At 51.2% G+C, this 16,079-nt stretch overlaps 1 protein-coding gene across 3 annotated transcripts in view; it reads left to right on the top strand.

Annotated features, from left to right (window-relative positions):
* The first annotated feature begins 2,390 nt into the window (after window positions 1-2,390).
* The window catches only part of ZER1 (zyg-11 related cell cycle regulator), a 32,372-nt gene continuing 18,683 nt past the window's right edge, over window positions 2,391-16,079 (top strand). Inside the window, exons 1-3 of one of the 3 annotated variants that reach the window (XM_053908392.1) lie at window positions 2,392-2,531; window positions 13,960-14,172; window positions 14,522-14,777. In XM_053908392.1, the coding sequence (XP_053764367.1) occupies window positions 14,620-14,777 (158 nt within the window). In that variant the 5' untranslated portion in view covers window positions 2,392-2,531; window positions 13,960-14,172; window positions 14,522-14,619. Of the gene's footprint in view, window positions 2,532-13,959; window positions 14,173-14,521; window positions 14,778-16,079 lie in introns of all 3 variants that reach the window. The other 2 variants (XM_019420874.2, XM_019420872.2) reach the window with 2 other exon arrangements.

Here is a 16,079-nt window from a genome sequence, read left to right as displayed (position 1 = left end):
AACATTTTCTTTTGGGTAGACACCTAGGAGAGGATTTGCTAGGTCATATGGTAACTCTGTTTAACTTTCTAAGAAACTGCCAAACTGTTTTCCAAAGGAGCTAACCCTTCTGAAATTCCCATCAGCAACTTACCAGGGCTCCCATCTCTCTACATCCTCAGCAATACCTGTTACTGTCTGTCTCTTTGTTCACATCCCTCCTAAGAACATGAAGTTATACCTCACTGTGGTTTTTATTTTTTTATCTGAGAGACAGAGCGAGCATGCAAGTGGGGAAGAGGGGCGGGGGGGGGGAGAGAGAGAGAGAAAGAGAAAGAGAGAGAGAGAGAGAGCGAGAGAGAGAGAGAGAGAGAGAGAGAATCTTAAGCAGGCTCCACGTTCAGCCCAACTCGGGGTTCCATCCCATGACCCTGGGATCATGACCTGAGTCCAAATCAGGAGTTGGACCCTCAACTGACTAAGCCACCCAGGCACCCCTCATTGTGGATTTGATTTGCATTTCCTTGATGACTAATGATGTTGAGCATCTTTTCATGTGCTTGCTGGCCATTTGTATAATTTTGGGGGAGAAATGTCTATTTAGCTCTTTTGCCTATTGTAAATGGGGTTATTTGCCTTTTTGTTATTTTGTTGCAAATTCCTTACATATTTTGGATTACTAGTACTTTATCGGATATATGACTTGCAGATAGCTTCTCCCATGCTGTGGGCTATCTTTTTACTTTCTTGATGTTGCCCTTTGAAGCATAACATTTTTAAATGTTTTTAAAATGTTTATTTTGATAGAGAGAGAGAATGTACACTCCACACTGTTGGCATGGAGCCTGATGTAGGGTTGGATCTCATGAACCATGATGAGATCATGAACCAAACCGAAATCAAGAGTTGGACGCTCAATGGACTGAGCCATCCAGGTGCCCCTAAAAGTTCTTAATTTTGATGAAATTCAATTTGTTTGTATTTTTTTTCACTGATGCTTTTGCTGTTGTATCTAAGAGACCATTGCCAGTCACAGACTGACTCCTATATTTTCTCCTCAGGGTCTCATTGTTTCAGCTCTTACATACACACGCATATTTTATGTATATATAAAGGACTAAGGGAGATACTTACCAAACTGTTAAGAGTGGTCATTTCTGGGGAAGGGAATGAAATTGGGGTTGGGTTAGGGTTTGAATGGGGATTTTCATTTTTTCCCCACCATGTGTTTCTGTACTGTTTGGATTTTTTTTTTTTTTTTTTTTTTTTTTTTTTTTGCAGGCATGTCGTACTTTGGTAATTTGAAATCATCAGTAGACTTTTCAAAGGATTCAAAATCGTGCGAACATGATCGCATATGGTCAAAGACTAAAAAGTACTACGCAAAAGAAAAAAAAAAATTGTGCAAACCTAGGGCATTAGAATGGGGTGGGAGTGTGGGGTCATGTCAAGAAAGTAGCCTCTAACCTGAGACCAGAAGGTGAAATAGTGTGTTGGATCCAGATACGGCAAGAACTGTGTTGGATGTAGATGCGGCGAGAAGAATGTGCAGCTGGGAAGAAATTATTTGAGCCCCAGGAGAGAAGGGGAATCATTAAAAGAACCAAAAATGTTTTAAACGGTGTGGATTGGAGAATGGAAGGGAGGGCAAGTAAGAGGAGGGGGACAAGAGGCTGGAGAGGGAGACAGGTGACAGATGACCCCAGTCATCTACGTTCAGGGTTGTAAGCAGGGGAGTGAGCTGATCAGCTCCGAGTCTGGGAAAAACCCCTCCGGGACTGTGGGGAGAAGGAGGGGAAGGCGCGTGAAGACGCTGCCGCCGAAATCCAGGGAAGAGATGTGGACAGAGTCGGGCACTACTGGGGGGGGGAAGGGGGCTCCAAACCAGAGGGTCTGAGCGATCGCCAGGACTTGGCGACTGGAATTGGAACTGAGGGAAACGCAGGGGCCAGGGCCGACTCCCAGATCCTCACCTGGCGGCCCGGGAAGCGGAGGGCGAAGCTGGCGCGCGTCGGGCCGCGTGGGAGAGCGCTACCTGCGGAGAACCCGGGGTAGGCGTTCGATGGGGCGCCCAGGCGCGGGGCGGGGGAGGGGGCGCCCAGGGAGACGTCGGCGCTGACGCGGAAGGTGGAGTCCGTCCCGCCCCTCACCACCGCTCGGGCTCCGCTGGCCCGCAGGCCTGAGCGGGCCCCGGGTCAGTGTCACACGGCGGGTCCCCCCGAGGCCAGGGAGCACCCCGAGGTGCGTGCTCGCGGCCCGGTGGGGCCCACCCGCTCTCCGCCACTCGCAGACCGGGCTCGGCCGGGAGAGGAGCCGCGGCGCGCCCCGGAACCTTCGGCCGCCGCAGCCCGTGTTCGCCGCGGGACCCGTCGAGGGGCACCAGTTCGCTGTTGCTAAGGGGCGGCCCCGGAAGTGACGCGCCCCGGGTTTGTTGACAGCGGAGGCGGCGGCGGCTGCAGGCTCCGAGCCTCTGGAGCCGGATCGGGGGAGGGGCCGGGCCCCGGAGCCAGCACCCGGCGGCCCTCGGCCCCGCCCGCAGCCCTAAGGGCAAGGTAACGGCCACCGGGTCCCACCCCCGGCGCGACCCCCTCCCGCCTGGGGCTCCAGTCCCCGGGATCCCAAGCTCCGCCCCGCCGACCCCCGTCTCCCGCAGACCCCGGCCCTAGCCTAACGAGATCCCCTGTCTCCCCAGGCGCCCTGGCCCCAGATTCTCCCGGGCGGCATCCTCCGCTTCTCCTCGCGGAGGAATCGAGCATCCCGTCCGCTCCCGGGGCCGAGGGATTTATCTGCGTCCTCCCCCTTTCCCTCCTGCCTCAGGCGCCTCAGCATCGCCTCTGCAACCTTTTGCACAGGTCCAATTCGGCCAATGGTGGGAGGGCTCCCTTCTCTGTCCCTGCTGCCAGGTCCGAGAAACGTGCCTTTAAAACTGAGCTCCCTTTCTCCAGAAAGAAAATGACTCCCTGTCGGATGCCCCTACAAAATGGGGGATCGACCTAGGACTAAAAGGGCTACCCTCTGCCCCTCCTACCTGTTGGACGAGCTTAAGTTCCTCCAAAGCAATGCTTAAAAGCTCAGGGACGGCTGGGATTCTGGAACGGCTCCCAAAAGGGATGACAAGGTGCAGAAAATCCAACAGGATGAGAAGGGGATGGGCTGGGGTTGCAAACCTGAGGGCAAGGGGAGCCTGATAGGTGAGTTGAAAGTGAAACTGACTGCTGGCCACTATAGCTCTGTGGGTGGAAATTGACTTGGCTGCTCTTTGGCCCAAGGAGTCCAAGATTTCCAGTCTTTGCCTGTGCCTGTCAGCGTGCTTGGTGTTTGAGGGCGGAAGACCTGATGCCTCCACAGGGCATATGATCTTTCCCACAGAATATTTCTCTTCAGGGTTCAAAATGGGTAGAAGAAGCTTTGAAGACAGCTTTGAAAAAAGTAAGAGGAGGCTATGCTTAGAGCAGGAGGTGGGGGCCGGTGGTGAGGGGTCTCTGTTTCAGTTCATTGCTTCATTCAGAAAGTAAGAATTATAAAATATGTAGGGTGCAATAAGTGACATGGAGAAGAATAAAGCAGGAAGGGCCAAGCGAAGGTCCAGAGAGTGGGTTCACCTTTTTATAGACGTTGATCAGAGAAGGTCTCTAATAAGGTGATATCTGAACAAAAACCCGAAGGGGGGGGGGGGTGGAGGGAGCAAACCATGCATCTCTCTACAGCCAGAGCATTCAACAGCAAGTGCAAAGGTCCTGAGGTAGTGTACCTGATGATTTCAGGAAACAGCCAGAGGACAGTAGGGCTGGAGCAGAGTGAAGGAGGGGAAGTGGGAACCAGATAACGGTGGGAAGAATGTCAGGGGCTGTCCATGTGACGCAGGGTCACAGTATCTAATGGAGCGTCCTTTCGGAACTGTACTAACGTGGTGTCTGGTGGTCAGAGAAAATGTAGATTTGTTTTAAGTGACAAATAGCCGCTGTACTCTGGTCTGGCATTATAAGTACCCCTTTTCCATCTTTGTAATGACCCCTGATGGGATTAATACCGAAAGGACAGCCATAGAGCACTGTAGTGTTAAATCAGATCATGCAGCTGCTTCCTGGTTGTGAGAACTTGGGCAAGGGACCACCTCAGTGTCCTCATCTGTAGAATAGGCTTGTTGGGCTTAATGAGACATCATGCACTGCAGTGCTTACTTAGGACACTATTTAGCACATATTAATGACTCGGTATGTAGCACTTGTGATGATGGCAACGGCCATGATGAGGAACTGTTTGCATGTGTCTACCTCCAAGCCTTTCTTTTTCGCACCAGCTGGTGGTGCCACCAGCTCTGGCTGCCTCCCTGAGCTAGTAGAATTTTGGAGAACAGTGGGGGTGGGGAGACAAAGTGGAAACTTCCTGTCACCCTTCAGTGGGAACAATGGTTGCATATCCTACAGGGAGGACGGTAGCTTGGTCTTTGCTTTCTTGAGGACAGCAGAAGGGGATGGGGCCTTTTACAAAAGAGCCCGGCAAATCCCCATTCTGCCACATAAAATAAACAAGATGATGGTGTTGACGTAAATATGCCATGGACAGGTTGGGAAGGGCAGTCTATGTTGGCCCCTGACGTGCCGTTGGGGTGTGTGTGCGCCTGATCTGCTGATGCGGAGTGTTAATCCAAGAAGTACCCAGCAGAGGCTCAGATTTTGCAGCCTGCCTTATAGGGAGTGGAACAATGGTTGATCTCCCTCCTCACCCCCCAAGCCTGGACTATATCATCAGGCCTGGGTCATAAGCTAAGCAGGGCGACTGGGCCAGATGATTTAAAAATGAAAAGCCAGAGCTCTTAGACGCTGAGAGCCAGCATATCCGAGCAGCCGCCGTGGCTAGAACCTAGGACTAGTCATCTGGGGACCTGGGTTCAAGCCCCAGCTCTGCTGCTGGCTCACCGTGTGAACTTGGGCAAGTTCCAATCCCCTGCCTGGGCCTCGGTTTTCCTATCTGTATGCCAACTCTGAGGATGAAATGAAACACAGGTCGTGAAAGAATTTGGTGCACTCTAGAGCTCACTACAAAGGTAAAGGACAGTTCTGGTTATTATTAGCGCCATCGGGATTCTGCACTCATATTTTTGGGGCAGAGAGCTTTAGTACCTCAGCTGTTCTTCATTCCTGAAATGCCGGTTCAGAGACCCCAGGTGGGTCATCGATTTGGGGAGCAGCATTCTTTATCTGGCTCAATCACTAAAGCTGATTTTCCACCTTCCAAAATGAACAGAAGGGTCTCCCCAAGCATAAGTTCCTAGGAGATCACTCCATAATGATTGGTCACCACCTTCTTGACATTATCTCGTGGCATCTCCTCACTAACGCCACAAGGTAGGCGCCGTTTGCAACCCATTGACCAATAAGGACCCTGACGGAATCATTGAGGCTGGTAAATGTTGCTTGGGGGGTCTTGTGCAGCTGAGGCTCCTTCATCTGCCACCAACCAGCCACACACTCACTGTGTCATGGAGACCCTATGGGTCACACGAGGTCCCCGCTGAGAACCTCCCAGTCCTGTGGCCAAAATGATATATGCCCATAGGACAGTTCCCAGCAATACCATAACATCTGTGCTCAGGGCCTGAGGACACTCAGGGTTGTAAGGAGTCAGTGAAGGCTCATCCGCAGAGAGGAGACCTGAGGCGAGGAGAAATGGTTCCTGCTCATCGCGTAGTGGTAAAGAGAGCCAAGCACGTAGTGGGGGACCTTGGACAAATCATCACACATATTTGAACCACACAGTTTGTTCCTCTGGAAAACAAAATAATGTGGCCCTCGTAGGTTATTTGTGCCTTCAGCGAGAGCATGCATGGGAAGCTTGAGGCTCTAAGTCTTGAACTAACGCATCCCTCTATGTCTATTGCCGTGTCCCCGTAGACCCTCGTACCTATACATAGTCCATGGCAAATTACCTCACCGTTCAGAGCCCCAGCCTCCTCATCTGCAAGTTGTAGGTTTTAATAACTCCTGCTTCGTGTGGTTATGGAGAGAATTTAATGGCTTAACATGTATCAAGTACTTAGCAGAGTTCTTGGAATATGGTGCTCAGTGTGGGTGCGATCACTTTAAAAAGTCTTTTTAAATGTGTGATTTATTTTTGAGAGCAAGAGAGACAGAGCAGGAGCGGGGGAGTGGCAAGGAGAGGAGGCAGGGAAACACAGAATCCAAAGCAGGCTCCAGGCTCTGAGCTGCCAGCACAGAGCCTGATGCGGGGCTCGAACTCACAAACCACGAGATCCCGACCTGAGCCAAAGTCAGACGCTTAACCAACTGAGGCACCCAGGTGCCCTGATGGATGTTTGTTTATTTCTGAGAGACAGAGAGAGAGGCAGAGCACGAGCGAGGGAGGGGCAGAGACAGAGGGAGACACAGAATCTGAAGCAGGTTCCAGACTCTGAGCTGTCAGCTCAGAGCCTGATGCAGGGCTCGAACTCACAGACCGTGAGATCACGACCTGAGCCAAAGTCTGATGCCTAGTGCAAGCTTGGAACTCAGGTAGTAGCCCCAAGGCCCCTCTGCCTCCAGGTGGCACCAGTGAGTGGTGAGGTGCGTTCCTCCCTCATTCCATTTCCCCTGTCTTCCTAACCTAACCCACTCCGCCGATTAGGCTGTGCAGGCCAGACCCCTTGGGATGCTTTCCGATCCTGGCCTTCTTCACCTTTGCCCCCGGGACACCCTGGCACTTGCCCGGACTCCCCTCACACCAGCTTCCCGCCCCCGATATCTGGCCTGGGATCTGCTCCTGGAAAGCTTCCAGCTTCTGTAAATAGGGCATTTGTTTGGATTTCCCCCCCCCCCCCCCCCCAGCTCTCGGGTTAATATTTCACAGGGTGGGCGCTGCTCCAAGGCTCAGAACTTCTGGCTCCCCCAGCCTGTCGGCCGGGTGTCAGGTCACCGCTGGGATCCCATGCTCCCTTGTCTGGACCGCAGTTTCTCTTTCGCCTGCGCTGCATGGACAGAAGACTTAATGGTGTGGTGACAAGTGCGAGTTTGGTTTAGGATTGTGTCCCCTGTTGTCATTTGTGTGATTGCAGGCACGCCTCAGTGTCTTCATCAGGAAGCAGGGTATGATCAGTTGTCAGTACCTCATGCTGCTGGAGTGAGGTCAGGGCAAAGGCAAACCTTTATTGTGATGCATGCCAGGCACAGGCTGGCACAGAGGATCCCGGAGCCTGCAAGCAAAAAGGATTCCCATCCTCCCAGAGCTCATGGGCTGGGGGAGGGGTTGTTAGACAATTGTTATACAAATGACAATTAGCTTCAAGTGCAGGATCCTAGGGAATGTCATTTGTTGGTTAAATAAGGAACTATTTAACGCAGTTAAAGCGCGAGGGGCTCAGCGCCCCATCTGGAAGCAGCCAGCACGGAGAGGCTTTGGCCACTGCTTCTGTTTTCTCCCTTCTCTCTCCTCTGCTCCCCACTCCCCCACGCCACCATGTCATAGCTCAGGATGGATCCAGTGTAAAGAACCTGCTAGAGAAGTGACGGAGGAAGACACAAGGCTCTTACTGTGTCGCAGTTGCCAGCGTTGTGCCCGGTTGCCAGTATCCCAGATGGCCAGTGACTGCCGTGGGAACAAGGAGCCCTCGTGGGTGGGAGTGGGGAGGGGAGAGATGACTGTGTCTGGCGGGCGCCAGACCTGCAACCAGATGGGGCACCAGTGGCAGGGTGCCCCACACCTCTCCGCCTCCGGCCCCTTCCTCCTCCGGCTCATCTCACCCCCAAACAGCGGGGGCCACACGGCCAAAGGGCAGTTAGCAAATGGTACCATCTGCCTGGTGTGTTTCTAGGGGGCTTTGGGTGCCCTTGGTGGCTGAAAGGGTGCTGTTCCTTCCACCTGGGGAGCGGGGCCGGGGCCTGGCGGCTCCCTTCGTGACTGGGCTCAGTCCTGCAGAAAAGGCAAAACCCCTGGTGGCGTCCTCTCGTTCCGAGTGGTGAGCATTCCCCTGTGGCCACTGGGGCCCCACAGTGTCGTGGCCGGCAGGGAGGATACAAGAGTGTGCCTTGTCCCCGGGTGCCATGCGTGGCACAACTTACAAGTCCCTTCGTCCCTTCCACAGGCGTGTGTGGAAACCGTACAAGGTGTCAGGCCCACACAGGGTGTCCAGCAAACTGCCATGGAACTGGGCCTGTTGTACCAGGGTCCCGTCCCCTCTGGCCTCAGCCTGTGCACATCTATTCCTTCTTGCTGGAACACCCTTCCCTTCTATCCCCACCTCCAGAGTTAAGTATGACTCATCTTTTGGGTCCCAGCTGAAATGTCACTTCCGAGGAAGCCTGCCCATGACTCGCCAGTCCAGGGCAGGTCCCCTGGCACAGGCACGCGGGGCCCCAGGTGCCTCCTTCTCCCTGACGACACTGGTCCCGGGTACGTGGCGTGGGGTTCGTGTGCTTTTTAGGTGCATGTCTGTCTCCCCTTGGAGTGAGTACGCTCCACAAGGACAGGGACCTCGTCTGGTTTCGCCCACCACTGGACCCACAGTGCCCAGCGGACAGGTACCAAGTGAATACGTAAGTGACCTGGGCTCAGCACAGGGATGATGCCACGTAAGACAGCCAGGTTCTTGGCCTCATGGAGCTGGGCAGCTGGCAGGGGAGCCGGATAACTAAACCAGCATTAGTTCAAAGTATTAGTTGTTGCGGTGGGGCCATGGGGGCACACAGCAGGAGCACCCTGGCGGGGCAGGGAAGTGTCCCCAGAAGAAGTGAGGTCGACACCAAGGCCCGAGGTGTACAGGCGGCAGCCAATGAAGGAGAGGTCAAAGGCGGCCTGGGCTGGAGGGGGTAGGTATGCTTCCTGGAGGAGGGGCATGAATGCGTTTTGGGGGCGGGAGTAGTATTTAGAGTAGAAAGTGGGAGAATTCGTTGAACTGGGATGGTCCTGGTTGAAAGAAAATAGACTGAGCAAAGGTCTGAAGGTGACCCTGTGCGTAGGGCCTAATTGCCAGTACCACGAAGGAGGCCGGGCCAGCTGCAGTAGGGGCCAGTGGGCACTGAGTGGGCCAGAAAGCTGGCTGTGGTTCCGGAGGCCTGCGGTGCCTGCTGGAAGAGATAGGACTTGGCTTCCAGCAGGGTGGGCCTCCCTGCCAGTGGTGCTCCCCTGGCTCCTGTGGCCCCGGGAAGATCTGGGAGTGAATGAAGGCAGAGGAGGGCCATGCCCGGTGCCCGGGCAGCCTGTTTATTGTGCCTTCCCTCAAGGGTGGCACACGGCCAGTGGGACAGCTGGCACCACAGGCCTTGTGGCAAGAGACCCAGGCCTGGGGAGCACAGACCTTGAACTGGGCAGGGACAGACCCTGCTGTGTTGGGGATCACAGCAGGTGAGGCAGGACGATGATAATGGTGACAATGACAACGGTAATAATAGCTGCTTTTTATTGAGTAGTTACCACGTGCCAGGTGCCATGCTGGTATCTTTTGATATTCTATGTTATCTTCGCACCGTAGTCCCTGTTTTAGAGGAGAAACTGAGGCACAGAGGGATGAAGACACTTGTTCACCAAGTGCACCTGCTCTTAAGCAGCCGGGCTGGGACTTGAAGCTACGTGGGCCTGACTCCAGAGCTCTCAGCGCACTGTCACCAGTAAGCGGCGGTGCCAGCACTGAGACCTTGCAATTTCTGAGGGCACAGGGCTCTGTGGCTGCCCACTGGATTTCTGGAGCGGCCCAGAAGGCTCAGATAGGGACACAGGGGCTCCAGGAAGCCGGGGGAAGTGCTGGGCCCTGAACTGCTTCGGAGCTCTCCGAGGGGTGATATGGCGGAGTCCAAGAGACCAGATTCAAATCCCAGTTTGGACAGAGTAGCCTCTCTGAGCCTGAGTTTTCTCATCTGGAGGGGGGGATCATAACCACCATCTCTTTACTGAGTCTCATCAAGCCTGAGCCTTCCCCAACATCTCATTTACTCCAACAGCCCTGTGAAGGGGGGATGATTATCCCCATTTTCCAAATGAGGAAACTGAGGTCCAGAGAGGTTAAGTAATGTACAGTGAATTGTCGAAGTGGATTGAAACAGATCTGACCACAGAGTCTGCATGTCAAAAAAACAAAAACAAAAATCAAACCCAAAAACAACTATTGAAGTATCACCTAGATAGGGAAAAGAAGGCATGGAAAGCGTGAGTGGGCAGTTTGATGAATTTCCTGTCCCAGAGGTCCCCCGGCCACTTTCTAATCACCACGGGTTCATTTTGCCTATCTCCTCCACCCTTTCCGATACAGACTCTGGTAGAAACATGGTTGGGGATTAATTCCTGATGATCCTCGGTTCTGTAAGTGGTTTTTTCTATCTTGTTCACTCAAGTTGAATATGAAGTTCAGTTTTCATCCTCAGCCACTTGTAGCTGAGGAGATACACTCTCGGAGCATCATTTAACTGAACCCTAGTCCCCTCTAAATGTAGACCTCTTTGGTGTCCAGGCCATTTAATTAACTTTTATTGAATTATACATTTTTTAAGTTTACTTCGAGAGAGAGCACGTGAGCTGGGGGAGGGCCCAAGAGAGAGGGAGAGAGAGAATCACAAGCGGGCTCCATACTGTCAGCACAGAGCCTGACCCAGGGCTCTCTCCCATGGCTGTGAGGTCATGACCTGAGCCGAATAGTCGGATGCTTAACTGACTGAGCCATCCAGGCACCCCTACAATTTACATTTTTAAAAACCACACATCGGGGCGCCTGGGTGGCACAGTCGGTTAAGCGTCCGACTTCAGCCAGGTCACGATCTCGCGGTCCGTGAGTTCGAGCCCCGCGTCAGGCTCTGGGCTGATGGCTCGGAGCCTGGAGCCTGTTTCCGATTCTGTGTCTCCCTCTCTCTCTGCCCCTCCCCTGTTCATGCTCTGTCTCTCTCTGTCCCAAAAATAAATACAAAACGTTGAAAAAAAAATTAAAAAAATAAATAAATAAAAACCACACATCATGATATACAGCTCCTGAATATTCACAAAGTGAACGCTGGACATATTCAGATAAGGGACTAGAATCTTCTCAGCACCCAGCCAAATCCCCAAAGTAACTGCAATCCTGACTTCTACCACCACAGATCAGATTTTTCTTTTCTTTTTTTTTTTAGGGTTATTTATTTAGAGAGAGAGAGAGAGAGAGCAGGGGAGGGGCAGAGAGAGGGAAAGAGAGAGAATCCCAAGCAGACTCCATACCAGCAGCATGGAGTCTGACATGGGGCTCACACCCACGGACTGAGATCATGACCTGAGTTGAAACCGAGAGTAGGACGCATAACCAACTGAATCACCCAGGTGCCCCTCTGTATTTTTAAAGTTAAATTTTATCAAATTTTATTTATTTTTGAGAGAGAGAGCGAGCACAATTGGGGGGGGAGGAAGGACAGAGGAAGAAGGAGAAAGAATCTTAAGCAAGCTCCATGCTCAGTGCAAAGCCCGACGTGGGGCTTGATCCCACAACCCTAGGATTGTGACCTTAGCCAAAATCAAGAGTCGGACACTTAACCAACTGAGCCACCCAGGCGCCCCTATTTTATTTTATTTTTATTTTTATTTTTTTAAATTTTTTTTTAACGTTTATTTATTTTTGAGACAGAGAGAGACAGAGCATGAACAGGGGAGGGGCAGAGAGAGAGGGAGACACAGAATCGGAAGCAGGCTCCGGGCTCTGAGCCATCAGCCCAGAGCCCAACGCGGGGCTCAAACTCACAGACCGCGAGATCGTGACCTGAGCTGAAGTTGGACGCTCGACCGACTGAGCCACCCAGGCGCCCCAATTTTATTTTATTTTAGAGAGAGCATGCACATGCAAGCTGGTGAGGGGACACGGGGGAGAAAGAGAGAGAGAATCTCAAGCAGTGTCCACGCTCAGCATGGAGCCAAAATTGGGGCTCAGTCCCATGACCCTGGTATCATGACCGGAGCTGAAATCAAGAGGCAGACACTCAAGCGACTGAGCCACCCAGGCGCCTCAGATTGTTCTGTTTTTTAGCTTAGTGGAGTAAAACATGAATGGATTCATTTGGTATATAATATGGTATAAGCTCTCTTATGTCCGACTTCTTTCGCTGAACACTGTGGGGTTCACCCAAGCCATTGTGTTAACAATAGTTTGTGCGTTCTCGTTGCCATTAGTATTTCGTCGGTGATTACACCGTAATTATTCATTCTAATGTCAGGGACATTCAGATTCCTTTCTGGTTTTGGCTACTCCGAATAATACTGCTGTGAACATTCTGGTCTGTGTCTTTGGGGGAACATTTATATGTGCACCTTTGTTGGGTGTGTACCTGCGAATAGAATTGCTGAACATTGAACATATGTGCATATTCGGCTTTGGTAGATAGTGTCATACAACATTCCATTATACTGTCGATGCACACCAATTTTCACTCCCACCAGCAGTGTGGGCGACATCCTGTTGTTCCTTCTTCACTACAGTACAGGCTTGGTGTTGCCTGTGTTGTTGTTGTTTCCAGTTGAGCCATTGTGGTGGGTGGGAAATAGTATCTCATTGTGGTTTTACGGATTCTGATGAGGCTGAGCCCTTTTGTATATGTTTCCATATGTTCTCCGTCCCTTATGAAATACCTTTTCAAGTCTGTTGCCTTTTCAAGTCAATTTTTCAGTTGGATGCTATGTCCTTTAAAAAAAAAAACAAAACGATTTTGGAGCAGCTGGCTGGCTCAGTGGGTGGAGCGTGCAACTCTTGATCTCAGGGTGTGAGTTCGAGCCCCATGTTGGGTGTAGAGATTGCTTGAAAAAAATCTTTAAAAAAAATGATTTGTAGAAGTTGTTTATGTATTCTGAATGTGAGTCCTTTGTTGGATATATGATTGGAAATATTTTCTAGGCTGTGGCCTGCCCTTTTTTTTTTTTAACTTTTTAAATGTTTTACTTATTTTTGAAAGAGAGACAGACAGCATGTGAGTGGACAAGGGGCAGAGAGAGAGGGTGACACAGAATCCGAAGCAGGCTCCAGGCTCTGAGCTGTCAGCACAGAGCCTGACGCACAGCTTGAACTTATGAGCTGTGAGATCGTGACCTGAGCTGAAGTCAGACACTTAACCAACTGAGCCACCCAGGCGCCCCTGCCCTTTCTCTTTCTTAATGATATCTTTTGATGAACAGAGTCTTAACATTTTAAGGCAGTATGATTTATTTCTATATATGGTTTCTGGGTTTTTTTGTGACCTATTTAAGAAATGATCGCCTACTCTGAAGTCATAAGATAGACTCCTGTGTTTTCTTCTAGAAACCTTATTGTTCTACCCTTCACATTTAGGCCTGTGGTTCGTCTCAGATTAATTTTTGTGTACGTACGAACAGTAGTTTCCTCACTTCAATGCAGATTGGTTTATCATTTTTTCCTTGCGACCCTACTTAAGGAATCTTTACCTATCTCAAGGTCGTGAAAATAGTAAGGGATTTTAGGTTTTTACTAACAGTTTTATTGAGCTACAATTCCTATACCCTACAGTTCACCTATCTAACAGAGATAATTCGTGGTTTCTAATATATTCAGAATTGTGTGACTGTCACCACAATCAATTTTAAGATATTTTTATCACCCCAGAAGAAACCCCATACCCATTAGCAGTCACTCCCCATTTCCTTACAACCTCCTAGCCCTAGGCAGCCACTATTCTTCTTCTGTCTCCATAGGTTTGCCTGTTCTGGCTAGACACTTCATAAAAATGGAACCATACAATATATGACCTTTTGTGTCTGGCTTCTTTCACTTAGCATCGTGTTTTCAAGGTCCACCTGCGTTGGAGCAGTCCCCAATACCTCATTCCTTTTATGGCTGAATAATATTCCATCGTACGGGTAGACCATTTTTGTTTATCCATGCATCACTTGATGGACATTTGCGTCGTTTCCACTTTTGGGCTATTATGAATAATACCAGTGTGAAAACATTAATGTACCGTTTTTTATGGGGACATATATTTTTGCCACTCTCAGGAGGAGACCTTTCATTCTTTTTTTTTTTTTAAGTAGGCTCCACACGCAGCATGGAGCCCAGCATGGGGCTTGAACTCACAACCCGCGATCACGACCTGAGCTGAGATCAAGAGTCAGACACTTAACCGACTGAGCCACCCAGGCGCACCAGAACCTTCATTCTTAATCATATACGATGAGATTCAGTGACAACATGTCTGTAAAGCCCTGGCATGTACTAAATGCTCACACAGTGACAGCCATTTACGGGTTAGGTTACATAGTAAGAGACACCCCAGTGTAGCTATTAATGAAAGCTCCTGTTATCCTCACCCAAGCATTGAGTCCCCAGCACACGCATGTCGGCCCACGGACACTCTGAAGGCGTACAAATGCTTGGAAAAGGCCCCCTGCTCTGTGCAGTTCAAGTGACACGGAGATAGTGGCACAGCAGAGAGAGCAGGCAAGGAATCAGGAGCCTTGGGACGTGCCTCTGCCAGACTGCTGATTTGAGTGTGACATCCGGGGCCTCAGTTTCCCTACTCAGAGAGTGGACCTAGGGCAGCCAGTGGTTCCGGTTCTTATGGGGGGACTCACTTAGCTTCTTCCTGTTCCACAGGCTGTGGTTCTGCCAATGATCCTGTGAGTGCCGGGGAGTCACCGCTGCCCCTAGGGGCTCCTGTCGTGGAGTGCCCCCCTCCCCCGCCTGTCCCCAGCATGGCGTCCGACACCCCCGAGTCCCTGATGGCCCTCTGCACCGACTTCTGCTTGCGCAACCTGGATGGCACCTTGGGCTACCTGCTGGACAAGGAGACTCTGCGGCTACATCCAGACATCTTCCTACCCAGCGAGATCTGCGACCGGCTCGTCAATGAGTGAGCAGGCGGGGGCCGGGGCACGGGCATGAGGCTTAGCGTGAGCGCGTGTGGAGGCCCCGGGACCATCGTGTGCACCGTGCAGGGACGCGGCTGGGGATACATATGTGTGAGGGGGTGTGCACGCCCTTGGGTATCTGTGGGTGCAGGAGAACACCGGTATGTTCATAGCCATAAGGTTGTACGTGTGCATGTTGCTAAGCGTGTGGAGGGGTGTGCACGTGAAGGAATGGGTGTGTGGACACACATGGGCTGCAGCACGGGGTGTGTTTGAGTGTGTCCCTGCACGTGTGTATTACATCTACGAGAGAGTATAGAAACTGCATGTAAGCGCAGGAGTTCTGTGCTGTTCTGTGTGCACTTGCCTGTGCCTGCAAACACATGTCTGTGTACACTTGGGCACACACGCTTGCCCACTGGTGCACAAATAATGAACCCATGAGCAGGAAGTGAACCATTCAGAAAATCTTTGTGTGGGGGCGCCTGGGTGGCTCAGTCGGTTAAGCGTCCAACTCTTGATTTCATCTCAGGTCACGATCTCATGGTTCGTGAGTTCAAGCCCCGCACTGGGCTCTGTGCTGACAGTGTGGAGCCTGCTTGGGATTCTTTCTCTTCCTCTCTCTGCCCCTCCCCCACTCATTCTCTCTCTAAATAAATAAACAAACAAACTTTAAAAAAGAGAGAAAAAGAAAATCTTTATGTGGAGCCTCCAAGGACTCTCCGCTCTTAGAGGTTCCTAGCAGTAAGATGTGCGTTCACTCACCTCAGGGAGTCCAGTGCCCAGAAGAGAAATTGTTAGGCCAAACAGTTGCATATAAAAGCAAGAATCTGTGGGTGCACCTGGCTGGCTCAGTCAGTGGAGCGTGTGACTCTTGATCTCAGGGTTGTGAGTTTGAACCCTATGTTGCATGTGGAGATTACTTAAAAATAAAATCTTAAAAAAAAAAAAAAAAAAAAGTTGGAACTTGTATGTGACCTGAGGACAGAGCCCAGTTTGATTTTTTTTTTTTTAAACGTTTATTTATTTTTGAGACAGAGAGAGACAGAGCATGAACAGGGGAGGGGCAGAGAGAGAGGGAGACACAGAATCTGAAACAGGCTCCAGGCTCTGAGCTGTCAGCCCAGAGCCCGACGCGGGGCTCGAACTCACGGACCGTGAGATCATGACCTGAGCCGAAGTCGGACGCCTAACCGACCAAGCCACCCAGGCACCCCAGGACAGAGCCCAGTTTGTAATCATGTTCCAAGCATTTGAAGCGGGTCAGGCACTTGCTTGGATGCTTTGCAGACCAGAGTTATGTC

This window comes from Panthera pardus, unplaced genomic scaffold, assembly GCF_024362965.1.
Source record: "Panthera pardus isolate Hobbes unplaced genomic scaffold, ASM2436296v1 HiC_scaffold_20, whole genome shotgun sequence".
Lineage (NCBI taxonomy): Eukaryota > Metazoa > Chordata > Mammalia > Carnivora > Felidae > Panthera > Panthera pardus.
Note: the sequence above shows the minus strand (reverse complement) of the source record. Positions and strands in the feature narration are given on the sequence as shown.